Below are 25,838 nucleotides of genomic sequence, written 5' to 3' on the forward strand. Positions count from 1 at the left end.
TCGTTTCCTAGGGTTTTTGAAATGCTGTGGTTTTACCGTCTGCTCCTCTTAAGCTGCTCCGATTGCTTTGTTGCGTTTACTGCTAGCCACGCTGCAAATCTCTAAGTACAGCTGGAGTACACATTTCCACCAAATAAAAATATACGCCGACGAGCTTCTCTTTGGCCGACAGTACCTTATTCTTTTCTCCCTTCCTACAGAAATACACGCAGGTACTACAACTGACCCTCCTTCCAGTACACCCTATACCCACCTTAAAGGGTACCCCAGACTTTACCCTCAAGGACTATCTCGCCCCTGATTATCAGTCTCCCCCCCCCCCGCCAACATGCACTTAAACACGACGCCGACCCAACCTTAGCGACAGTTACTTTCCACTAGGAAGGCGCCCAGCCCAAGATAGTCTCTGAATCTCTTAAGCGCGAGTCCTCACTGGAAGAAAATGCAGGAGCCGCCGCAAGTGAAAAACCGGCCGGCCGACCACCCTCCCTCACCTGCGTGCGCGGCGCTCCCGGCCCCGGGTCAGGCGGTCCGACAGCCGGCCGAACAGAGCGGCCAAGGCAGGTCTCCCCCGGGGCAAATAATCTAGCAGCCGCCGCCATAGCACGGGAGCCTCAGCCACCACAGCCGCCGCCATGGAAACCCGACTGCTTCCGGTTCCGGGTGAGCGCTGCTCCGCAGAGCCTCCACCACTTCCGCTTGCTGCCATAGAGATGGGAGGCCGCTTCCTGTCTGCGAAAGTCCACCGCCGTTGCCAAGGGGATGGGGGGGGGCGCCACTTTCCCCCTGGCACCTAAGGGCAGATAGGGTGGGATTTTAGGAAAAATACAGACTAGGAAGGTCTCAAGACCACCTCGGCGCTCTTCCGCTTTGTAGTGCACCACTCCCGCCGCCGTGGTTTTGTTCTCAAAGCTACGGAATAAAGCGGGGTAATAATAATAATAATTCTAGGTGGTGTTTATCCAAAGGCTGCAGTTCTGTACTGGCTAACGCGAGAGCAAGGGCTCATAAGTCCCACTGAACTTAGTAGACCTCGCCTCCAAAAAAGTGTGCTGTAAGCGTATACGCTTGCAAATTTTCCCTGCTCCCCGAGTACACGGGATTGTAACCGGCTAAATCCCTGTAACTTAAAATCCTCGTGCGAGTGCTGTACTCGCAAGGGGCCTGAATTGGAAACCCTTGTTCAGCGACCACTGCCTTCCCTGGCCGCAAAGCTCACGAGATATATCATGCCTTCCGCCACCCTGCAAGCAGCTGCTGCAGTCTTCTGTGCATCCCCACATCACATGTGAATTTATCCGCAGAAAACAAATGGACAGGAGTCTTTTGCAACATGTAACAAACTAAAAAAAATTTCACCAAACTCATGCTCGTCAGACATGGAAGTTTGCTCAGCTGGCTTCATCAGTTTCAAAAGTGTTTTTTCCTGCTGTTTTGTTTCTAAAAAAAAAAAAAGTAAAAGAATTTCCAGCTAACTGTTGAAATGTTTATTAGTTTGTATTATGCTTTGATGGAGTATTTATATAATACTGCACAGTTTGCTTTCTTTGGGGTTTTATTTATTTTCGCGGTTATCTGAAGTACTGTATATGAGCCTGGGTGGGCTTTAAAATCTTCTCAGGAGGCCTTTCTTTCAGTCCTGCCACCTACGTAGGTACATTTGGTGATGACAAAAAGGCCTTCCTGGTGGCTGTTCACGGACTGTGGAACTCCCTTCCACAGGACACTGGGCTGGTCCCCTTTCTGCTTTCCTTTCACCAACAGGCAGACCTGTTCCGGCAGGCCTTTGGCCATTAACTGGCCGTAGCAACAGGGTGGGTGGTGGTGTTTTGTTTGTGCACATGTGCACTTTTTAATGGTTTTTGAGTGTTTTTACTGCTGTTTTTATAGTGATAGTTCTTTATTTTTATATTTGTGTATTTTTAGTTTTATGTTTTCATTTATGCTGTGACCTACCTCTGGTCCTGCACTGGGAGAAAGGCAGGTTATCATATAAAAAAAACTGGTTCTGCTTTGTGTATTTTCCTTGTAGTTTTGTTTCTTTCTGCAGAAGTGAAAACTAACATACTTGTTCTAACATGTTCTGACTACTATTCATGTGCATTAGAATAAAGAAACCAAGCAGTTTTCTGATCATATGAATGACCCGATCCTGTACATTTGGTCATTCCCACCGAATTCCGTTGAGCTTACTCCCAAGTAACTGTGCATAGCATCACCACCTTAAAAGAGCAGTTTGTGTGTTGTGTCTTTAAAAGTATGTGCATGCTTCCAAATGTTAGACAGAATTAATAGAACTGAAAGTAATGGAGGGAGGATTACTCAATAGCAAATAATTAGGTTCAGGTCAGGACAGGTTGGTATTAAATGTTAGGAGTGAAATCAGGGTAGGATTGTTGTATCACAGTCCAGAAAACCTACCTGTTTCTAAAGGAGATGGAGCTGTTAGACACAGGCAGAATCTCTGGGTACAGTTGCCATTGTTTTGGACTACGCTGTAGCTGCCGTTTTCACAGTAATTTGAGCTAATCTGCTGCTGCCACAGTTCTGTTAAGGGGTAGAAGCAAACTAGGCTATTTCCCCCCTGTCGATTTGGCAAATCCAGTGCAGGAATAATAGCATAGAGAAGATGCATTTTGAAGGAAATGGTAACAAGGGCCCTTCTGCAGGTTTCTGATACTTTGTCTTGCTAGTTATTCAAATGTGTAATACCCTCACTAGAACTTATATTGTTTGCCTTCCCTTGATGAAATTCTATATGAACCACCCTGACATCTACAGATGAAGGGCAGTACACACATTTAATAAATAATAATAAAATACGTCAGGAGTAAGAAACCTTTACTTCCTATCAGCCTTGACTATTGGCTACGCCAGCTGGGGTTGATGAAAAACATAGTTCAGCAACATCTGGAAGGCCAAAGGTTTGCCACCCCTGCTATAGAGACTACATTGTAAATCAAGCGACTTGCTTTTTCATAATTAGTTTGCTTACCAGACAAAATCCCTGCTGTGATCAGATAGAGTCTTCAGCATGTAAATGTAACTCAATAGGTTCTTGCCAGAAGAGCAATATCCTAAGATAAGCAGTGCATACTAGCAGTGCTAGATGCTAAGATGAACAATGGTGCACTACAAGAAACAATGTAAGGAAGTTGTGGTCAAGATACAACATTTTCCCCAGCACAATGTATTCAGTGCAAGAGAAGCCAGGGGGGAAATGGGGGTGTAAGTCTCAATGGAACTTCACCTGTTAGTGCTACCAAATAAGGAAACACTTAAGTTGCCTTGGGAATAGGCTAAAACTAATTAATATTCTTCCATAACCAAAAGTCACTCTAACCCTATGCATGCTTCCTAAAATGTTAAGTTCCATTGTGTCAAGAGTGAGCTCAGGATCACCATATAGAATTACATGTGTGAGATGGAAAAATGATTGCTTAACTCCATATAAGGGCACAGTGAAATATTTTTGTACTTCATGGCAGCTTGAATTTCTATTTATCTTGAAAAAGGTTCAGTAGTTATTTACAGAACCCCAGCTGCCTTCCCAGCATAAAGCAACAGAAAACCTTTTACTTTCAGAAAGGGAGGGGGTTTCATCCACAGTGCCTGGCAACTATATTTGCAATGTACTTATCTCCAAATAACTTCTCAAATAAATTAGGAGAGCAGGGAATTTTCTTAGTGCACAAGTCAAGGCGCTGAAACCAGATCTTGCTCCACTCACCACACTCAGCTTCTGAACTCATTGCTATGGTGTCTGTGCCTCCTGTTTGATCCAAGAAAGACAGGAAATCCTGCCTTAGGGCTGTACTGGCCAGAATGTCTGTGATTCACCCCTAAGGCAAAACCATCAAAAATAATTGTCTGAAAGACATGCCATTCCCAGATGCTCTTGGCTTCTCAAAAGATCTGAAATCTCTGTCTACTGTATGCCCATGGGCATTTGACCAAAACCAATGGCATTCATTTTAAAAGATCACAGCACAGTTGAACTTCTTGTATTTTTTCCCATTGTGGCTTTCACATCTGGCAGCTGTTGGGCACTAAAATACAGTGAGGGGAGCTCTTTCCACAGTGGCCTTGTGGGTGTTGCAGGCAACAAACGGAACCACTAAGGACTGTGCAAGAGAGTTCATTCTATTTCTCCAGAGTATTGTTGCAGTCCTCCCCAATTTCTGAGCAGTGCAAGATTCCAGGGGGTCCAGGCACTTACCCAGAGTTCAGTTTCCTTGGAATGAGGGGCAGAGGAGACTGTGGTACCTTTAGGATATATGATTTGTTTACATATACAATGGTACCTTGGTAGTCAAGCGGCTTGGCTCCCGAACAAATCAGCTCCCAAACACCGCAAACCCAGAAGTGAGTGTTCTGGTTTGCAGATGTTTTTCGGAAGCCGAACATCCGACGTGGCTTCCCCAACTTCCAATTCAGTGCAGGAAGCTCCTGCAGCCAATCGGAAGCCGCACCTTGGTTTTGGAACCGTTTCGGGAGTCAAACGGACTCACAGAATGGATTAAGTTTGACAACCAAGGTACCACTGTATATACAACCTGAGCTTATGATGGAGGGGCTCACAGCATTAACACCCAAAGAGGTATTAGAGGCATTGCTTCTCCCATAGCCACAGACTTGGATTTCAGCAGAAATCAAGCATGACTCTCACTTTCTGCCTGCTTCGGGCCCAGCTCTTACACACCACTCTACTCTGGCTGTTTTCCTCCTCACCACAGGCCAGGTGACCCATTTGCTCTCTAGCATAGAGCAGTTTCCTTTGTCAGATTTAAGGACCGCTTGGGTGATACCTGGGCCTTGCCTGGCTAATTCAACTATTATTATCATTATCATTATCATTATTATAATTTGTTTACTGCACTTCATCCGTAGATCTCAGGACAATTCACAGCATAAAAATACAATATAAAAACACAAAATACGTAAGAAAAACAATATGATCCTCCATTAGATTTTAACCCTTGCTGGAGGCAGTTAGTAAAAGAGACTCAGGCATCATACAACCTAATGGGCTCCCAAAACTCACAACAGTATTTTAAAAGCTAGGGCCTTTCCTTCGTACACCGCAATCTGAAGTCAGTAGGATTTACTTGCGTAGGATTTCCCTATCAGACTTGTGATCCTCAAATGGTTTATTAAACCAATACAATTATTCTGGGTTAACTTTCTTTAAAAGAAGGAATCTCGGCCCCATATAGGACTATAAAGAGACAAGATCATGTATTTAGCTTAATAAGTAACTTGACCAAAAGATTTCTTTAGATAAAAGATAAATAACCAGCTTAACTCTCTCTCAGATGTGGCAAGAGGTTAACTAAAGGGAAAGCAAAGGTTAATAACCTGTTTTCCCCAGGCAACATACATGTGCTTCAGGTCTATTCTGTCATAGGGCCAGTCAATTATGAAACCAGGCGAGACTCCCTCTTGGCATAGCCCAGATCAAATAGTTGGGTACCTTTCATGTTGTGGCATATTTTGCATGCTGCTGGTGTGTAAGATGCTGGTGTGCTTTGTTGTAAGGGAGGTCAAAGCAATTGATTAAAGTAGGTCATTTTAGTTTTAAAATGCTGGTGTGCTTTGTTGTAAGGGAGGTCAAAGCAATTGATTAAAGTAGGTCATTTTAGTTTTAAAACTGTTGATTTGATTGATATTGGGGAAAATTCAATGTCACTGCAAGGTCTGATAAGTAACAGACCAGCAACCATGTCAGCATACTTACAAACTTATGACTTGTCCTCTGAAGATGTAACAAGTCCTTTGCATTCAACCAATTTGTATTAGATGGGGGGGGGGTCTTTTTGAAATATTTGATCAGCCTTGAATATGAAGAGCATTGAAATGCAATATGCTCTTTCACACCCTTCCTGAGAGATTGTCAGGAGATAAAAAGGTTTCCAACACCAATACAATGCAAGCAGCCAACCATGTGAGATTGAATGATAGCGCTTGTAACCCAATATTCAAAGACAATGAGCTCCATGTAGACACAGCAAAGGTGATCAGCACTGGCAATTGGCAGGGCAATGCTATACTCCAGTTATATAACCATCAGCAAACTTTTTCAGCAGGGGGCCGATCCACTGTCCCTCTGACCTTGTAGGCGGCCAGACTATATTTTGAAAGGGGGGAAAAAGAACGAATTCCTATGCCCCACAAATAAGCCAGAGATGCATTTTAAATAAAAGCACACATTCCACTCATGTAAAAACACGCTGATTCCTGGGCCGTCCACAGGCCGGATTTAGAAGGCGATTGGGCCGGATCTGGCGCCCGGGCCTTAGTTTGCCTACCCATGATCTAGACCACCTATTTGTTCAAAATAAAGGATTAGGACACAATCCTGCACCACTGAGTCCAATTGATTTGAATGGGTAGATTTAAGCACATGCCTTAAAGCAATCATACCTTTAAAAAGTGTTTAACTTCAGCCACATTGTGCATGCCATTCCGATTTCACTGTGGTTTTTAAAGTGCCACTTTCTCTGAAAATACTGAAATGAAGATTATCTGTAACCCTGCATTCTTTTCATATTTCTCCAAAGAATTGCTGCAAATCACATCTGCAAATGTGGCCGTTGCATTTTCTTTGCTCTTCATTTTCATCAAAGCTATTGCCCCATATCTGTCCTTTGGGTATTCCTTTGGTTCCATCTGCAGAATCTACCCAGGGCCCCACCCCCACCCCTTCATCTGCATGATGACAGCAAGAACCTGAGAACAATCTGAGTCCTTTGCAGAGCTAAATGGAGCATCAGCCCATGTGGAATTTTATTTCTGTGCTTTTAACAGTAAATTGTCTGAAGTCTCCTTCTGCAGGACATGAGTCTTGCCCAACAGAGACTGACTCAATTCTGGTTCCCCAGGGGCTGACTGTGTAAATTTTCTAATAAACATACTGGTTTCCAAACCTCCGCAAGTCTGGCTGAGTTTTTGGAAGAGGAACTTATTCCTGCCGCAAGGCTAGCAGCCTTGTTTGCCTCTTGCCTGCCACTTTGGATCCTCAAGCGCGGGGAGATGTGCAACTCTTCTTAACACGGCTACAGAAGAGATCTCAGCAAACTGTGGCATGGCTGATTGCTAAAATGTGCTCCAGACTAGAGTCTTGTCTTGCTTTGTTTACCCGCACTTACTTCTCTTTGGCTGAGGCAGTAGTGGGACAAGAAACCTTGTTCAGGCTGCTTCGCTACTCAATGTCTGACCAAATTCACTAGGCCATCAGATCTACCCAGGACAAGCATCATAGCAGTAGTCCATGTGCTTAACCTGTGATTTTTGAGCAATGGCTCTTCAGCTGCCTGATCCAACATAACATCGAATTAGCAATCTATACCTGCAAACCCAACTCAGGCCCTCCCTCCACCGTGCCAATGATATCCAGTTCAAAAGCATGTATTTTCTGATACTGAAGACACCTCCTCTTTCCATATTTACACAAACCAATCCTCCTAGCTCTGCCAAGTAAATCTTCTTCAACCCTGAGTTGTTCCAAGGTCTGGAATATTATACAATAACAGTGTGTCTGATGAAATAAGGTGTAGCTTCCAAACATTGTTGCCTTAATAAATGTATTAGTGTTTAAGTTGCCACAGGACTCTTGGGTTGCTAGAATCCAATTCACATATGATATGAAACCAGTGTTTTATTGTAATTATGGTTTGGTATTGGCTTACTACTTATGGTTTGGTTGAGGGAAACAAACCACAAGCTCAGGGTCACATGTGACATTAAGTCAGAGGGGAGGAGTTAAGGAACAGGAGAGGAGTAAAGTAGCAGAAACAGGAACAGGGAAGGAGCAAAGTACCTGAGATTCTGCCCATTCCAAAGAAGCCATTGTTTTAACTATGGCTTAATGTGATGTGAGAACCAGGCCATTGTGTCTTCCCAAGGACCATTGAGAACTGCAGTGTTATAGACAGTTCTGTTGGCACTTTCAAAATACATCCATTTCCAGGGTTCCTGGTGGGATGCCACATAACATCTACATTGAAAACCAACTTTGATCTTTTTTTTAATCTACAGATGCAACCTAAAATGAAAAGTAAAGAGCAGAAAAGGTAAAGGTACCCCTGCCCGTACGGGCCAGTCGTGTCCGACTCTAGGGTTGTGCGCCCATCTCACTTAAGAGGCCGGGGGCCAGCGCTCTCCGGAGACACTTCCAGGTCATGTGGCCAGCGTGTCGAAGCTGCTCTGGCGAGCCGGCACCACCGCAGCACACGGAAACGCCGTTTACTTCCCTCTATAAAGCGGTACCTATTTATCTACTTGCACTTAGGGGTGCTTTTGAACTGCTAGGTGGGCAGGAGCTGGGACTGAAAGACGGGAGCTCACCCCGCCACGGGGATTCAAACCGCCGACCATGCAATCGGCAAGCCCTAGGCGCTGAGGTTTTATCCACAGCGCCACCCGCGCCCCTTAAAGAGCAGAACACTAATATATATACACCCAAATCTCCTAATTCTCTGAGTGTTTGGGTCCTGATTCTTACTCCTGTAATCCTCTTATGTACCATATACACCTCATTTCCACCTTGCTGGCCAATAAGTGCTGAAAACATGTAGCTCATTGGAAAGTACAGCAGTGGTCTGCCTCGCCCAAACTCTTACACCACGAGGAAGCCAGAATGAATGGTTCCACAATAGGAACCAGAAAATTCACATTAATGCTGAAAATGGGGATTCATAAGCAGATAATCTACTGCCACTCTTCCATGTTACTGTTCTGTTTTCTTCCTGCCCTTTCCCATTCCCCAACTTTCCTAGGTAATATGAAATGGCTGTCCAAAGGTTCATGGAGGTTAGGATGATGAATGGGGGGAATTCCAGAGCAACTGCTTAGTCATGAGTGTCTCTTGTTTTCACAAGTTCTCTTTTAAAGCAGTTGCTCTGGAACTGAGTTTGAGTTGGCAGGGAGGCTAGATCCTCCTAAATGTGTTGAGTTTGTAGGGGGGCAGGTCTCCCAAAATTCTTAGATTTAGTAAATTTCAGGGGGAAAGTCAGTGCTTGGAGGTCAAGATTTAATTTTGAAGATTTAATTGTGGTGATGCGTAATTTTTCTGTTATTTGTTTCACTATGGAAAGGCAACATAGAAATAAACAAAGATGAGGGTGCTACTAGATTTGGCTGCCAACATGCATTCAGCTGCCAACATGCCCCATACACTAAAATCAATGGAACTTGCACATAATTGAGTTTGGGACTGAAGTATGAATTGATTGCACTGAGCTGGGAAGGGAGGGGTCCTGAAGGAACCGGAGGAAATTATGATGAGTGGCTGCTGGCCTAATATACAGATCTGACCATGGCAATTGCCTGCGTCAGTCACCCCAAAAAGGATGCAAAAATAGACTGAGCTCCCAAAGAAGCAAACTGAGTGTGAGGCATGAAATCAAAAGTCTGAGAGTGTGAGATTTTATACCTTTATCCCACAGCAAGATATTTGGGGCACATCACTCAGGGCCAAACGTGTACATCTCTTCCTAGAAGTTAATCCTCTTAAGACATCACTGACCCACATATACTTCACAGTAGCCTCTATTTCATAAACCTTTGTGGCCATGGGGATGGGGGGTGGAGAGTGGGAATGACTCTATAATGTACAGATCAGATATTTGATTGCTTGGTCTAATCATGGCAGCCCATTCAGTCTGGATATAATAAGGGCTAACCATTTTCCTTCCGATACGGGCTAACCCCTTACATCAGGGGTAGCCAATGTAGAGCTTTCAAGACGTCATTAACTCTCATCATCCACAGACGCTTATCTTGTGGGCTGGAGCTGATGGGAGTTTAGCACTTGGGAGCAAGTCCCCCTAAAACCGTGGTGCTGATTTCTGCATAGGAATATGTGGGATTCCACTGTATACAGGCCTGCCTGGATGGGAAGGCACTTGGGACTGGTCTGCAGACTACATATAGCATTTTGAAGAAAGACTGATGCATAAATATGACAAAGAAATACTCCTACAAGAGAGGCCCAAAACTCAGCACCCCAAATTCCTTTTAATGCCAGAACTTCATGTATGCCACACATGGGGCTCAGTCTCCTCAGGGCTGGGTTGCCACAGTCTGTTGCCAGGATTAATTGGCAGAAATGAATCATTTTCACTTGTCGTTCAGCCAATACCTGGCTTGGCTCTCACATGTTCCTGCATTCTGCTTCAGCTCCACAAAGGGCTCTGGGCAGCATCTTATTGTTTGCATTTCAGAGCAGCTGCAGCAGCAGCAGCCTCACTTCCCAGAACTGGTTGTTGGTGTTTATTCCTGGCTTGCTATGGCAGCTGCTCTGGGGTAAGGGAAACTCTCCCTTCCGCTCCTACATTCTGTCTGTGCCAAAGTCAAGCATACAGATATTGCCTATTCCCAAGGTCAAATCTCATATCCTAGGCAAGAGGGCACCAGCTGACACACACTCTCTCTCTCTCTCTTGCAGGTTAATGCTGAGCATCTCTTTCCTAGTGGTATTTGAATATTGATGGTGTGGGGAGGCAGAAAGGAACAATGAGAATTTCATTACATGTGTCTTCCAACTCCTTTGCATACAAGAAAACAGTGATGGCCACCAGGAGACTTTCCCCACATTAAACAAAACAACGCAGATTTGTACTTTAAGTACTATATTCTTGATCTACAACTAGTAGCCATGGCTCACAACTAACAACCACAATAAGGAGAGGGAGGCTGGATTGTGTTTGCTCTGTGGAGATACATGCACACATTATAAATGAAATCAAGGAAGCAACCCAAAGAGGCAATATTGTAGTAATGGGTGCCTTCAACTACTCTCCACATAAACTGGTTACATAAGTGTTCCAGTCATGACAAATAGGCACAATTTCTAGATATCCTAAATGATTGTGCCCTAGAACAAAACAGTTGGTTATGGAACCGACCAGAAGAGTAACAACCCTGGATTTAATCCTGAGTGGCACCCAGGACCTGATGCAATATGTAAGTGTTGTCAAGCCAGTAGGGAGCAGTGACCATAGTGCTATTAAATTAAATATACACGTAAATACCAAAAAAAATCCAACACAGTCACATCTGATTTCAAAATAGGAAGCTTCCCTCACAGTGACGAGATTGGTAAAAAGGAAGTTGAAAGGGAAGGTCAAGAGGGTCAGATCACTCCAAAATGCTTGGGAAATGTTTAAAAACAAAATATTAGACATTCACCTCAGATCAGAAAAGGTACCATGAGGTTCAAGAGGGTGCCAGCATGGTTAACAAGCAAAATCAAAGAAGCTATTAGAGGCAAAAATATCGAAGTCTTGTCCAAATGAAGAGAATGAAAAGGAAGACAAACTTTGGCCAAAAAAAAAAAAAAAAGGAAGCAAGCAAAGGATGTTAAAAAAAGGGGGGGTAAGAGTTTGAGGAGCACATTGCAAGCTGTCTCCCTGGTTTGGGGGTTGCCCCTGGTTCTGGGGCAGATCAAATAAATGCATCCTCGCCTCCCTCGTTCTCTCAGATTCAGGAAGATGGCTAGAGGAGCTGGAAGGGCCCTTGCACAAATATGTGTGTGCGTGCGTGCGCAATGGTAGAGGCCTAGCTGGAAAGTTTAAAGCTTTCCATCACTACATGGGAAACAGATTGAAGAAAAGGAAATATGAATTGGCCATGCCCCATAGCTTGACCAACTGCAGCTAGGAGCTAGGTGGAGTCAGATCTAAAATAAAGTGTAGACGCACTGGCCAGCTTCCATTTTGACTTGAAATGTTCGTTTTGGGCTTCTCAGAAGTACGTAAAGGCAAGAATCAGGTGGGGGGGGAGCACCAGCCCACAATGGCGCCCACCTGAGAGGTGTCAGAACTGCGCTCTGGCACGCTCCGTCTGAAAAAAAGCATCGCTTTCAACGATCACTCACTGAACACTGCAGAGCTCCAGTAGCACTGAAAACGCACACCCACAAAGAAGTGAAGGCATTACAACATTGATTTATTTTTTAATTATTTCTTCACAAAATTACACAAGAGTGGGGCGGGGAGGTGAACCATGCCATTTAACACTAGTGATGGTGACTGTAATATTCGTGTAGCAGTATTCCAAACAGCGCTTGCACAAACGTGTTAGGAAATCACATCCCCCTCTGCAGTTTGACTGTTGCAAAAATGTAAAGAAACGCTACCTTGAGGGAAGACATCTGGATCTCATGCCGCAAATACGTAAGAACTGTGAATTTACTGTGCTATTAAAACTGATCTTCTGAGAAGACCCTAAGAGCTGCCCCAGGCCTCCAGCAGTAAATACCTGAACTGCAAAGGGCAGCTTTACATCTCTATAACCCCAGTGGGCATGCCCTGGGGAACCCCAGGCAACTGGGGAGCCCCAGTACATATTTCCAAGCAGTCCGGGCCACACACCTACCCTTCTTGCTTTATGCGTTCACTGTGGGAATCACAGGTATCCCTGAAGCAAACACAATTATTGCACCAAGTGGCTCTTGCACAACCACTGTACCAAAAAGCCTCCAGCCCATGCACTCCTTTGCTGTCCCAGCTCACACATCGCATTCTCATGTCATCATGGGAAAATTCCAGCAGCCGGCCTAAGCACCCATTCCAGCAGCTAGCCTAAAGGAGCCCATCATTCTAGTAGGGAGGCTACCTCAATCTCTTGTTCCTCTTGCAAAACCAACTCCTTCCTTTAAGAACTGCAGCTGCAGCACGTATAGTCATTGGTTAATCCAGTAACCTGACCTGTTTCCCTGAGTCCTCAGGCACGGAATCAAGACAAGAAAGGGGGAGAGGTTCTTGCCCTTCTTGTTCCCAAACGTTTCGGCACGGGTTCGCCTCTTTTCCCTGCAGCTCTTCTGGGAAGGGCAAGTGAGGATAGGGTGGAATGCAGCCCTCGGAAAGTTTGAAAAGACAACAAACAGCTTAGAACTCTGTGGACAATTAAACCCCAAACCTTTCCATGGCCCAAAGAGACTCTGCCAAACACTACAAAATGCTAAGTGGGTGGCGGTGGGGAGATGGGAGGGAGGGAGGGAGGAACACCTTCTCCAGAGCAGCAACCGCTTTAAAACATTGACACTTAGATGGTTCTGTCATCATCCAGCTCAGTTTGAGAAAATGCCTTCCGAGTGACAGCGGCACAAGGAACTATCTACTCAAAAAGGATTCCCCTGGATGCTTTGTGTATGCTTAGCATATGTTTATGTTTATCCCTGAGGTTGCTTTGCAGATACGTGGGTGAGTTAGCTGGAGGGGGAAAGTTATTTTAATTGTAGCATTGAAGAAAGGAGTTGTGCAACAGAAAACCAGCAACCGACCAGGGATACGATACCGGGTGCTTGTTATATTAACAGGATCCTATTGCTGTTCCAGCCTCCTTGAAATCCATCTCCTGCTCCCATTTTTACCCACAGAGGGGCAGTGAGGGTGGAGAAAACCGGCTAGCAAAAAGCAAAATTTCCCAACTGCTGTGTGAGCTCCAAAGCAGCCTCAATGAGCTTCCGGAGGGGTGTTTATCATGGAGTTGGTGGTAAGGTAAAGGTAAAGGGACCCCTGACCATTAGGTCCAGTTGTGACCGACTCTGGGATTGCGGTGCTGATCTCGCTTTATTGGCCGAGGGAGCCGGCATACAGCTTCCGGGTCATGTGGCCAGCATGACTAAGCCGCTTCTGGCGAACCAGAGCAGCGCACGGAAACACCGTTTACCTTCCCGCCAGAGCGGTACCTATTTATCTACTTGCACTTTGATGTGCTTTCGAACTGCTAGGTTGGCAGGAGCAGGGACCGAGCAACGGGAGCTCACCCCGTCGCGGGGATTCGAACTGCCGACCTTCTGATCGGCAAGTCCTAGGCTCTGTGGTTTAACCCCCACAGCGCCACCCGCGTACTTTTTCATATAAGTTGTTGTTTGTTTGTTGCACTGTCTACACAATGTTATTGGCATCAAAATGCTAGCCCTTATTCCCCCCCCCCCATATTTAATTTGGATTTATCATTTCTCCAGTAAATCCAGTGAATTTTTTTAAAAAACAGCATCCTGTTGCTAGAGACCCATTTGTGGTATATGAGTGACCTGTTTACGATATTAAGCACCCATGTACATAATATGGTGCGTGCTACTGGACAGCTATGTTTAGTTAGGTAAATAGGGAGATTTCTCAAGGTCCACTGGGATAGGAGAGATGCTTTGCAGCACCTGGGCAGGATTTCAATGCAGAAGCACCACCTCCAGGGCCAGGATAAAACCAATCAGCTACAGAGGGAAAGTACTTTCCATGTCCCAACCCTAGACTTCCAGGAGCAAAGAGGTTTGCAGCACACAAATGTCCAGAAGGAAACTCGGCTGGAGGACTGCGTCAATGCCAGAAAGCTCCCAGGTTTGATCTCTGTGCTCTAAGTAGTGTCATTGCGGTGACCTGACAAGCCCTTGCCTTTTGTGTAACAGAGGCCGGCGAACGTCACTGCTGCATCCCAGCCAGGGCGGAAAGAGCGCCCTCTAGTGTCCGTTGGGCCCCGCCGCGGATTCTCCCTTTTTTACCTGGGTTTAGCGGAATACGAAAGGGGAACTAGCGGGGGGAGGGGAGGGAGTTTCAATACTTGGGAAATCTGACTTCTGGGTTCAATATTCAAATGACGGCTGTCTTCTAAGAAATTCAAAACACTGACTGGAAGGTCTGCAGAACCAGCTGTGGTTTGATTTAAGTTAGAAGTGAATAATCGTCAGGATCTTTACCCTGAACAGGAAGGGGGGGGAGGGAAATACCAGCTGCTGAGAGGCAATTGTGGGGGGGGGGGGGGGGAGCTACTGCCATTATGCTGCTCTTTTGGAGCCACCAGAAGCAGCTAGTGGGGGGGATTCCTCTGTCTGATCCAGGAGGCTTCATCGTTTGTTCTTAAGAATGCATTTAGTCTTAAGCAAAATTCCAGGCAAATCGCCTGCTTCACCCATCTCCCTTCACAGATTAAGCCTATAAAGAAAGCTAAGGCTCCGCTCCTAACCCAATTTACCCGGGAGGAAGCCCTACTGAATTAAACAGAGCTTACTTCTGAGTAGAACGGTTAGGATTGCGCTGCGAATTACTACCCTCGCCGGGACTTGTCCCATTCGTTATGGAAAGGACTTTCTTATCGCGGGGGACAGATGGCGGTGGGGAGGTTTTACCTCTCTGACAGACGTGTGCTGTGCGCCCCACACCCACCCAAGGCACCATGCCCCGCGTGGAAGCCTCTTTCTTTTCACGCGTGCCCGCGGAACCCGACTATCTTCCCGGAGCAACTCCACGTGGCTGCCCCCGGCCGCGAGCCTCCTCAAGCCTTTCTGGCCGGGGGAGACGTGACTCGCACCCCTCCTCCTAGTTCTTTCAACCAAGCGGTGGGCTCCAGCCGCGGCCAGGACCGAGGCGGCGGCGGGTGGGGGGGGGAGGGTGGTGAGCGAGGCCTCACTGCCCGGAATGGGCTGGCCGCTGGCTGCCTGCCTAGGGCGCGCTCGCGAGGAAGCTGAGTTCCTGGAACCCGGAGGCGGGGCTGGCGGATGCTCTATAAAAACCTCCAGCAGGGGCTCTGGCGGCTTTGCAATTAGGACGAGCCAAGCGCGCAAAAGCCAAAGGGGCTCCCGCTTCCCTTGCAAAAGCCTCGCCAACAAGCCGTGCGCTGCCGGCGCCCCGCTTCCCGCTGCCTCCTTTCTCGTCGCTCCCCAGGTAACCAGCGCCGACCCAGAGCTGACCCCCTCCCCCCCCCATCTTTCTTTCCCTCTCTCTCTGGCGTAGTTGGCCGGCCAAGTGCTCGGCTTTTGCAAGCGCCTAGACGGGATGGGGCGCTCGCTCGCCCGTGCGCTCCGGAGAGGTGCCTGCATGGAAAGGCAAAAGCGAGCCGGGGAAGCCAAGGGCAAAGCGCGGGGGTGAGCTTTCCGACGTGCAGCGGACGGAGAGCGGAGGGAGTTCGCCCATAGGGGTCTCCCAAGCCGGGGTGCCACTTGGCTTCAGAGCCTGGCTCAAGGACACAAGCGACCTACTCGGGGGGACGCCTCGGAAGGTTTCCGGGCGGCTGGCAACCCTGCTTGCCTGGGGAGGAGGATGGCGGGGGCCGGAGCTGCCGGGGAGAAGCTGCCCTTTGTCTTTTAACACCTGCTCTTTTGCTTCGCCAGGTCCGTGTTCTAGCAAGCCGCTGCATCCGGCAGCAGCCCCGATCGCTCGGAAAGCTGGCTCCCTGCGCCATGGTCACCCACAGCAAGTTCCCCAGCGCCGGGATGAGCCACCCGCTGGACACCAGCCTGCGCCTCAAGACTTTCAGCTCCAAGAGCGAATACCAGCTGGTGGTGAACGCTGTGCGCAAGCTGCAGGAGAGCGGCTTCTACTGGAGCGCGGTGACAGGTGGGCAGGCCAACCTGCTGCTAAGTGCCGAGCCCACGGGAACCTTCCTCATCCGAGACAGCTCGGACCAGCGGCACTTCTTCACCCTCAGCGTCAAGACCGAGTCGGGCACCAAAAACCTGCGGATCCAGTGCGAGGGGGGCACCTTCTCCCTCCAGAGTGACCCTCACAGCAGCCAGCCCGTGCCTCGCTTTGACTGCGTCCTGAAGCTGGTCCATCACTACATGCCCCTCCCCGAGCAGCAGCCAGGGCAGGCGCCGCACCCCAAACGTGCCTACTACATCTACTCAGGTGGGGAGAAGATCCCGCTGGTGCTGAGCCGCCCTCTCTCGTCCAATGTGTCCACCCTGCAGCATTTGTGTCGCAAGACGGTCAACGGGCACTTGGATTCCTACGAGAAGATGACCCAGCTCCCAGGTCCCATCAAAGAATTCCTGGACCAATATGACGCTCCCTTCTAAGTGGCTTCTTCAGTGGGGGTGGCCCACCACACAAGCACAAGGACAGGACTTGGAAAATGATGGCTAACGAGATTACAGGGCGAGACAAGAGACTTTTTTTCCCATTCTGGCTTGTGGAATAAGAGGGGCTGGGGGCATGGAGCAGGCAAGGAGCCTCTGCCCAGCACAGAGACGGTCTTGCTGTTGTTTGTTCTGGATGGTTTGCCCATGGATGGGGTACTCTGTGCAAGAGACCGATGATGGTGCTTGACTATGGAACGGGCTGCTGCTCCTTCACACAATTGTCCTTCCCAGCTACAGCCCAGGAAATACTGTGTTTATCTGGCTTGTGCTGGGCATATCAGAATGGTTTGCAAACCTCCCTAACCCATGGACAGTTTACAAAGAGCATTTGCTCTGCACTGGCCCAGACCACCTCTAGTAACCTTTGACCAAAACCATTCTGCAGAGACAATGAAACTAATGCACTGGAATCCAGCTAGTGCCTGAAGACCGACTTTTCCTCAGTTTTAAGGGGAAACCTTTTTATATTGTTATTCATCTTTACCTCTCTCAACCTCCTGGAGGGGCAGAATATCTTTTCATCCAAAGCCTCTTCCTCAAAGGAACTGCCGCACATCCATACAGGGGACTAAGCCTTAAAACAAACTCCACATCCTCTGATCCCATGGACCTGGGTTGTTACTGCACACTGCATGGGGGAATGCCATATACTCTCTGTGCAAGCAATGGAGGACATCATTTTACAAAATTGGCACCACTGCTTTTAGAAAACCTAAATGGATAATGAATGATCTAGCCATTTCCCCCAAAGCGTTATTCAGCTTTGGCTCCTGCGCCCAGACTGATAATCTCTTGCCTTTATTCTTGGGTTTTCAGCTCATCAAAGAATGGTCTTGTATCTACACAGAGGTTGTGGATTTGCTTGGGCCCTAAATCGCACTGAATAACCGAAAAACATACAGGAATGTAGCAACAACAGAATTACCTGGAACTCTTATTATTTTTTTGTAAAAAAGGAAAAACCAAAAAAACTGTAACCAAAATTTTGTGTGTTCATCTTATTTTTCCATATCAGGGTTTTAGAAGGGCAGATGAGGTTTTGTTTTTACAGAAAGAAATGTTTACAGACCTGCCTTAAAAAAATATATCATTCTGTCTTTTATAAAGATTCCACCCTTCAGCCTTGCAGGCTGTTAGACATGCTTGAAGACTCAACCAAAAAAATCAAACTTGGAAGAAAACTTTGCACATCTATTTATATTTATAGTCAATGGATTTTAAAAATGACGTTCATTAATTTATAATAAAAGGCACTATTTTTTAAATGAAATGCTTGACTACCTTCTCTTTCTTCCACTCCACCCTACTCCCAAACATTCAAAAGATACATGCATCCTGAACATGGCTTCTGCCATCCTCTTAACAGCATCAGAAAAGTTGAGGAGATACCTTAATCTCTGCTACAGTCCTGCACTGCTAGAAAGGGCAGGCAGCTACATTGCAGCATCCTTGTGTAAAACAAGGGAACTCTTCATGCTGGTGTTGGCCAGGCAGGGTCCCAGTTATTGTCAGGAAAGGTATCATCTCTTTGTAACCATTAATTACTGAATACTGGGGCAGTCATGTTGCAGGAAGCATGCAAAATGAACTTTGGGAATGACTGTCCACAATTTTCTGCTTAGGAAGGGAGGTTCTCTGGTAGATGTGGCTAATTCTAAAGCACAGTACTGGGAGCACAAGGGACAGAACTACTTATGATAGCAGCACAGCTTTGTCTTCAAGCACACACAGCTATGAAACAGCAGTAAAGCAGTGTTGCTGTGTGACTGAAGTCAAGGTTCTGCTGCTGTTGCATGTAGTGCTATTCTTTGTGCTCCTGGTGCAACACTTTGAAGCAAGGCCAGAAGATCTGCCAGCTACTATACGATAGGGTGGCACGTGAGGGATTTTAGCTCAGAGACAAGAGAACACAGGTTCAATCCCTGGTGGCTCCAGTGTTAGAACGTCCCAGGTTCAATCCCTGGTGGTGATATAAAAGATTATCTGCCTAGAGCCTTTCAGGTGAAATGGACCAGTGATCTGATGTGATTGGATCAAGGCAGCTTGCTGTTTGGAGCAAGTTACCAGCAGAGATAAGGCAGTCTGAAAGCACTGAGCCCAGTCACCGCCTGCCATTTCCCTATTCCTGCAGCCTACCCTGGGCCCAGGTGGAATGGGACTAGAAAGAAGTTCATAGGAGGACATATGAGAAGGTGCTGCAGTGTGAAAGGCGTGGCCAGGCGAAGGATACAGCACCCCAACTTGCCTGTCTACTGTGTCATTTAAGGTAAAGCACCAAAAGCAAACACACCCATGCTTCCCAGAAGCAAGCACATACAAAGATACATTCCTTTGGGTGTATAAACTTTCAGCGGAGCTTCATGCAATGGCTGAGGGAAATCTAGCTCTAGTTCCTAGTGTCTTATGGCTGGACCATTGGGAGGTGCGATAAGATAGCTTGTTTAGCTTGGGGAGCTTTTCAAGGGCAGTGGAAAGTTCTGCGGAAGGACGTGCAGGCTGCCTGTCAGCTCCCTTCGCTGTGTTTGCAAAAGGCTGCTGCTTTATCATTCTGGTATTTGTTAAAGAAATGGGAGTGGAAGAGGTGTCCTCTGATGGGTCCAGCAGAAGTCCTGGCCTTTTCCCACTTGTGCATTCAGGTGTGTATGATGTGCTATGTTTATGCATGCAGCCACCTTAATACAAGCATAACCTCTGTGGATTACACAATGGGATTAATCCCGAGGGAGAAGCCCAATCTCCCATTTCATCAACAAATGACAAAGAAGCAGCCTTCTGTAAGCACAGTGTAGAGGTAAAACCCATAGAAACTACTTTACATGAAACTGAATCAGGCATGGTTGACGGGTGTTTCTTGCCCCCACCCCACCAAGTTGTAATCTTCCCCACCTTCTCTGCATTGCTCTCTGTAACTCTGCATATTAGACAGGTGCCACTTTCAAAGTTCATTTTCTCTGGTTTCGCTAGCCTGTCCTTTCATCACAATTTACTTTCTTCCTTTAAAAGCTCATGATGATACATTTAAATGCACACACAAACCATTTATTTTCCGCTGGTGCCCCCTTTATTTATTTTTCCTAAATGGCCACTAGTGTGCACAGAGCACAATGAACTCCTGGAACTTATTCCCTAATCTATTTGTGCATTCCAGCCACAGGAACAGTAGGGCAGATCACAATTTGGCTAATGCAGAAAGCAATCCATTCCTACCTGCCCATAATAGTGAATGCCCCTGCTTATTATGGCATTTACCTGCCCCCCTTTACTACTACTACCACCATCACCACTCAGGTAAACATGTGGAGGTTTGATTTCATTTTGATTTGATTATTTCTATACCACTTAATGTCTCTAAGCAGTATTCAAAAGAGTAGCAACAACAGAAAACACTCAGCTCACCCACAAAGGCCTCACATCAAGAAGTTCCTGCAAACAGCAGACTTCACTCTAGTCTCTCACTCTAGACTTGCTTTTTATGGGCAGGCCCAAGGTGGATGGTACTTCCTCAGGCTGCCCAAGGCTGTGTCCCATTCAGCTGCACTCTCCACACCCAGTTCCAGGTACAGCAGGTTTGCTGGGTTTCCCAGGCAGCCCAGAAGATGGGAAAAGGAACCCCCCTCCGCTCACAGCTCTTTCTTAGCCCTCTCCTCTTTTTCTCCTCCAGCTGCTTGTTGATTCTATCCATCCTTAAAGGATTCTCTCTCACCTGTTCACTTTTACTTTATTATGCAAACACCCACAAATCAGGCTGATTGATTCCCTTGAAAATGAGGTTGCCAGGAAAGCTGAGGACACCTCCATATACTTTTGAATCTCCTACCTGTTGCTCCTTCCCTGCTTGCTTAGCAGCGTACCTGGCGCACTGATCAATTACAACAGACTTGGGAAAGACTTGGCTGACAAGGCCAAGGATGCCTTGTCTGACTTATCTTCTGCTGGATTGGAAAATCTGCAGCTATATAAATGTTATCAGGCTTTGAATCTGGAAGATAAGGTTATGTTCTAAATCCACTGTCAGAGGCAGTATTCCTCTAAATAGACTAGGAATCATTCTCCACATCCTTAAAAAAGGCCAGAGAAATGCAGTCACCAAACTTCAAATGTGATTTAAAATTGTTTCGTGTGTAAGAACACATGAACACACACATCTTTGGATGACAATTCCTTTCTCCAAGTCTTCGGGCTGAGTAAGATTTATTTGTTTGGGTGTAATTAAATTTTTTTTGGGGGGGGGAGGGGTAAGATTTTCAGTTTATTTTAGTTTCTTGTTATTAAAGAATACGAATGGAGGAAGAAACAGAGGTGTATGTGAGTAAACATAACATGGAGATGAATGTATGAATAATCTTATTTATTATTACATTTTATCCTCCCTTTTTTACAGAGGGCTCACTTCTTCCCCTCTCCATTTTATCCTCCTAGCAACCCTGCAAGGTAGGTTAGGCTGAGAGACAGTGACTAGTCCAAAGTGACCCAGTGGCCTTTGTGCCTGAGTGGAGATTTGAATGCTGGTCTTCCAGGTCCTAGTCCAGAACCATTACTCCACACTGGCTTGTCCCATGAGAATTCAATAAAGGAACATCCACTTGAACCCCGAAATAGCAAGATGGACACTTCATAAGATGTTCCGGGAATTAATACACACACCATCCTCTAATCAAGCAGGGGATTAATCCACACTTCGCAGACACAAAGCAGATTAATAATCAATCGGTTCCTTAATAATATATGACATCTGAGCATAGCAAACATGTTTCTTGCAGATAGGAGAAGCAGTCTGGCAGTCTAATTCTTGATTCAATGGTGTGGCCAGAGGAAGCAATGGTTTTCACAATGGGGAACAGGCACGTGCATATCATAGGCTTGTGCCAGGTTCGGGGAAACCACACAGTTCTCTCAAAGAAGATCACATCTCCCCTCTAATTTAATCCAAAGTGAAACATGATTTCATTAGGCCACGGCGGAGAGAATAGGGTTTCTTCCTGGGAAGCTACCTCTTGTGCCTTTAAATACTGAAGGGTGGTCCAAAGGTTCTGTGATAAAGCTTCCCTCAAACCTGTACTTTGCCGGTTGAATGTGTGCTTCTCATACAAGTCTTACAAAGCACAGGAGCCCTGCCAGGGAAACAAGGAGGCAGCCAGAAAAAAAGAAAGGAAGATACACATGGAGTCAGGCCTTTCCCCCAGCCTGTGGCATGGCTGCTGTAGTTCTAGCCCCGTGGCTTCACTCTCACCCAAGCAGGGCAAATGGAAAGGAAAAGAATCGCTGCACGGGCTCTTTAAGCCCTGCCCCTGTCCAGCCCTTCTGGCCTATTGTCCCAGCCCTGCCAGGAAACCCTGATTCCCAGTCGGAGTTACAGCTATGTCAAGAATGTCCAGGCGCAGCAAGGCCGGTGGCGCCATGCCAGGCCCAGCCGAGGCACATCCCCAGCGTCAGTGCCATCTGATCCTGACCGGCACACCCCCCTCTCTCCTCCCTTGCTGGGATCTGGGTTTCCACGGCAACAGGATTAAAGGCTGGAATATCACTGTTTATTCTTCGGCCTGTGCCAGGAAATGAGAGGCCTTCGCGCTCCCTTTGCTCCCCGACTGCCATCTAGGGGGTAGTATTCATGGAAACGGTTGGGTAGGGGCCTGGCTGTTCCATGAAAATGAAGTGATTAATTGGCAAGGGGGAAAGGAGGAGGAGGAGGGAGAAAACGAAGCAGCCAATCTGAGGAGAGAGTCGGGTGGGGTGCCCTCAGTTTGTAGGTCCCTCGGAGGGGACTCTGCATGGTACATGTGAGAAGCAGTTTCTTACTGCCGGCCTGCATCTTCCAGGGAGCAAGCCACAATACATACACTGTTCCATCTTCCAAACAAAAATGCCCTTTTTGAACCTACAAGATTCCCCCCAAAAGACATTCACAGTAATCATTAAGAACCACCAAAGCGGGGAGAGTCGTTCCCACTCCAGCCCGCCAGGTTCCTTGACTTGGAGAATGCAAACTTTGTGCTCTGTGCGCAACATACCAGTCCTGTCTCACCAAATTAGTTGCAATTGCCTGGAATTTATTTTCTCTCCCCCAGCCCAGAATCGCGTGTCCCCTCAGCTGCTACGCTTCCCTTTTGCTTCAGGACCCAACACCCTGCTGCAATCAGCTGCTGATTCAAAAAGTCCGGGAAGCTTTGTGCCTTTCGTTTCTTGGAACGTCCCCCAGTCAGCAATGACGTGCTGGAGGAGCAGCAAGCCTTTAAGCAGAAGTTTCACAAGCCTCATGCTTTCCCCAGAAATGTCTCCTGCATCATATAGGGAAATGTGTCGGTGAATGTGTCAGTAAGTCGCAGTTCCCTTCCTTACTTCTTTACCAGCTCTGGGAACAAAGAGAATTTGAGTCGTAATGGTGAGCGTTTACTTGATAGGGGTGGCAAGTATAGCAGCTCAGCTGAACAGAGAAATTAATATTTGGGCCTGGTTTCACTGGCAGGAAATACCCTGTCCCAACAGGAAAAGTATCTCTACCAAATGCAGGATGCATAGCCCTTATCTAGCGCTTTACACAATTAACCAGTTCCTGTCGCTCAACGTTCTGAGAAAGTAAAAGAGAAACTTTCCAGAATTATACCTGATTATTTGGCAGCCCTTTTGAACATTAAAAAAGTGGGTCTCGATTCATTCAACCCAACTGCATGCAAATTAGATTGCAAATCCAATAGAACAAGGAGAAAGTTGCTGCATGTACAGAACTTAATCATACACTCATTACTCATTCTCCACCTTACCCCATACTGAGATTTTGCAAAATTCACATTAACTCTCATGCTCTGCCTTATTTGGGTCAAGATTATGTTGTGTGATCATCTCCTGGAAAGAACAAATGAACTCTACTTTGGTTGATAAGGCTGTCATATTGGAGGGTGGTGGTGGATGGGGGAGAGTCAGGTTTCTGATGAGAAAAAGGAGCCTTACCCATGGAATGCATAATAGCAGCAAGGTTGGAGAAGTTCTTCAGCTTTTCCAGATGTGTGGCCAGAAAAGGGTTGGCATTTTGACAGTTTTGATCCTGCTCTTCACAGAGGTTTCTAAAAGGGCCATTACTAAATGACTGCCAATTTGCTTTAATAGAAAAAGGGGCCTTGGTCATAATGTTTGAACTTAAAATGCTTCATGTGCTTTTATTCTGAATCAACAGAGGGGCAGTTGTTGCAAAACAAAAAACCCAATCACACATCATGGGTAATTCAGAAAAAGGCTGTTTCAGATAAATCAGAGGCATGCATCAATGACACAAACAAGGTAGTGTTCTCGCTACAGCAGGGACAGCCAACATGGTGACCTCCATATGTTGTTAGACTACAACTCCCATCAGCCTCAGTCAGCATGGCCAGTGGTCAGGGATGATAGGAGTTGCAGTCTGAAGGGCACCCCATTAGTTACCTCTGATCTAGAGCATGTGACAATAATGAAAAGATGTATATTTTGATATGATTATCATATACAAAACAAAAAAAAATCCTTCCAGTAGCACCTTAAAGACCAACTAAGTTAGTTCTTGGTATGAGCTTTCGTGTGCATGCACACTTCTTCAGATACACTGAAACAGAAGTTGCCAGATCCTTCTATATAGTGAGAAGGTGGGGAGGGGTATTACTCAGAAGGGTGGTGGGAATGGGTGATTGGCAGATAGCTGTGATGAGCCTGTTGACGACTCTTAACGACTGCAATAGGTCTTACAGGAAAAAGCAAGGGGTGAGAAGGTGAAAAATGGCTTTGTCATGTATAATGAGATAAGAATCCAATGTCTTTGTTCAGACCAGGTCTCTCCATGGTTTTAAGTTTGGTAATGAGTTGCAATTCAGCAACTCAGATATTCAGATATCTGTAACTATCATATACAAGTTATACTTTAATGGGTAAATTCCTTATAGACACGTACTACAGCTTTGTTAGCAGGCTGGATAACCTCAGTTGGTTAGAGCATGGTGCTGATAATACCAAGGTTGGAGGTTCAATCCCCATAAAGGACAGCTGCATATTCCTGCACTGCAGGAGGTGGACTAGATGATCCTCAGGGTCCCTTCCAAACCCATGATTCTATGATTAATGAGCTGCATCTTCTATGGTTTAGGTTAGGATATAAGAGGTGGATTTAAGGCAGCACTGGGCGCCAAACCTAGGGGGCGCCGCAGGGCACCACAACTGTAACAGTGAATTGAACAGAATGGATAGGCGGGGGGAGGGGCAGGGAGAGCAAATTTTGGGTCTTGCACAAGGTGCTGCTGAAATTTGAAAGACCAAAGACCGCCCCTGAAAGGGTCACCACACACCCCAAAGGGCAACTACTAAAACTGACTTAACAGAGGTTAACCAAATGAAAGGATTCTTAAGGCTATATCCAAGGCTGTCCATGGGACACATAATTTCTCAAGAGCTTCATACATCAGTTTCACAATGCAGAGCAGTGGCTGTCAACTTTTCCAGATCTGACACACACTTCAACCTGCAACAAGAGACTTTGCTTGCTCATTTATTTATTTTCCTTTTCCTTCCCACAGACTTTCTCCTTTCCTATTTCTTCCTCCTTTCTCTATCACTTGCTTTTTTCCTTCTCCTTCTCCCTCACAGAACTGTATGATATTCTGCTGCCCTGCTAATGCATCTGTACTCTAGTCCGCAAATGTTTATGCCACGTAATAAACTTCTTAGCCTTTAAGGTGCCGTGAGATGCTTGCTTGTCCGCCTAATGTAACCTGACCAGGATGAAAGCTGTGCATGATATCAATGTGCATGCACATTGCTATATTCTCTGGCATTTATTAGGATACACCTGTGAGAAAGTGCAACACACCCTCTCAAGATCACTGTGTTGGTATATGGGAGTTTGGTTCTCCTTAAGTGTTAAATTATACTTTTCTATAGGTGTTACTTTGGAAACAGTGCTGGCTGCTACACCCTTTTAATTCTTTCTCAACCTGCATACTCGTAAAACAAACTTCTCTTT

General features: G+C 46.4%; 2 protein-coding genes across 5 annotated transcripts in view; one reads left to right on the plus strand and one right to left on the minus strand.

The window, feature by feature from the left end:
* The window catches only part of PGS1 (phosphatidylglycerophosphate synthase 1), a 128,229-nt gene that overhangs the window by 36,116 nt on the left and 66,275 nt on the right, over positions 1-25,838 (minus strand). For 2 of the 4 annotated variants that reach the window (XM_028715447.2, XM_077924115.1), the window contains exon 1: positions 495-665. The exons of 1 other annotated variant lie outside the window; for it this stretch is intronic. In XM_028715447.2, the coding sequence (XP_028571280.2) occupies positions 495-637 (143 nt within the window). In that variant the 5' untranslated portion in view covers positions 638-665. Of the gene's footprint in view, positions 1-494; positions 667-25,838 lie in introns of those variants that run through there. One more of the 4 variants, XM_077924113.1, reaches the window with a different exon arrangement.
* SOCS3 (suppressor of cytokine signaling 3) lies at positions 15,518-18,131 on the plus strand. The gene is made up of 2 exons (XM_028715476.2): positions 15,518-15,665; positions 16,112-18,131. Exon 2 carries the CDS (start codon positions 16,181-16,183, stop codon positions 16,796-16,798), a length of 618 nt encoding a protein of 205 aa, XP_028571309.1. The 5' UTR covers positions 15,518-15,665; positions 16,112-16,180; the 3' UTR covers positions 16,799-18,131.

Source organism: Podarcis muralis, chromosome 2 (assembly GCF_964188315.1).
Source record: "Podarcis muralis chromosome 2, rPodMur119.hap1.1, whole genome shotgun sequence".
Classification (NCBI taxonomy): domain Eukaryota; kingdom Metazoa; phylum Chordata; class Lepidosauria; order Squamata; family Lacertidae; genus Podarcis; species Podarcis muralis.

Excerpts from the sequence above, each read along its gene's own strand:
- SOCS3 (XM_028715476.2), top strand. The coding sequence starts at position 16,181 with ATGGTCACCCACAGCAAGTTCCCCAGCGCCGGGATGAGCCACCCGCTG.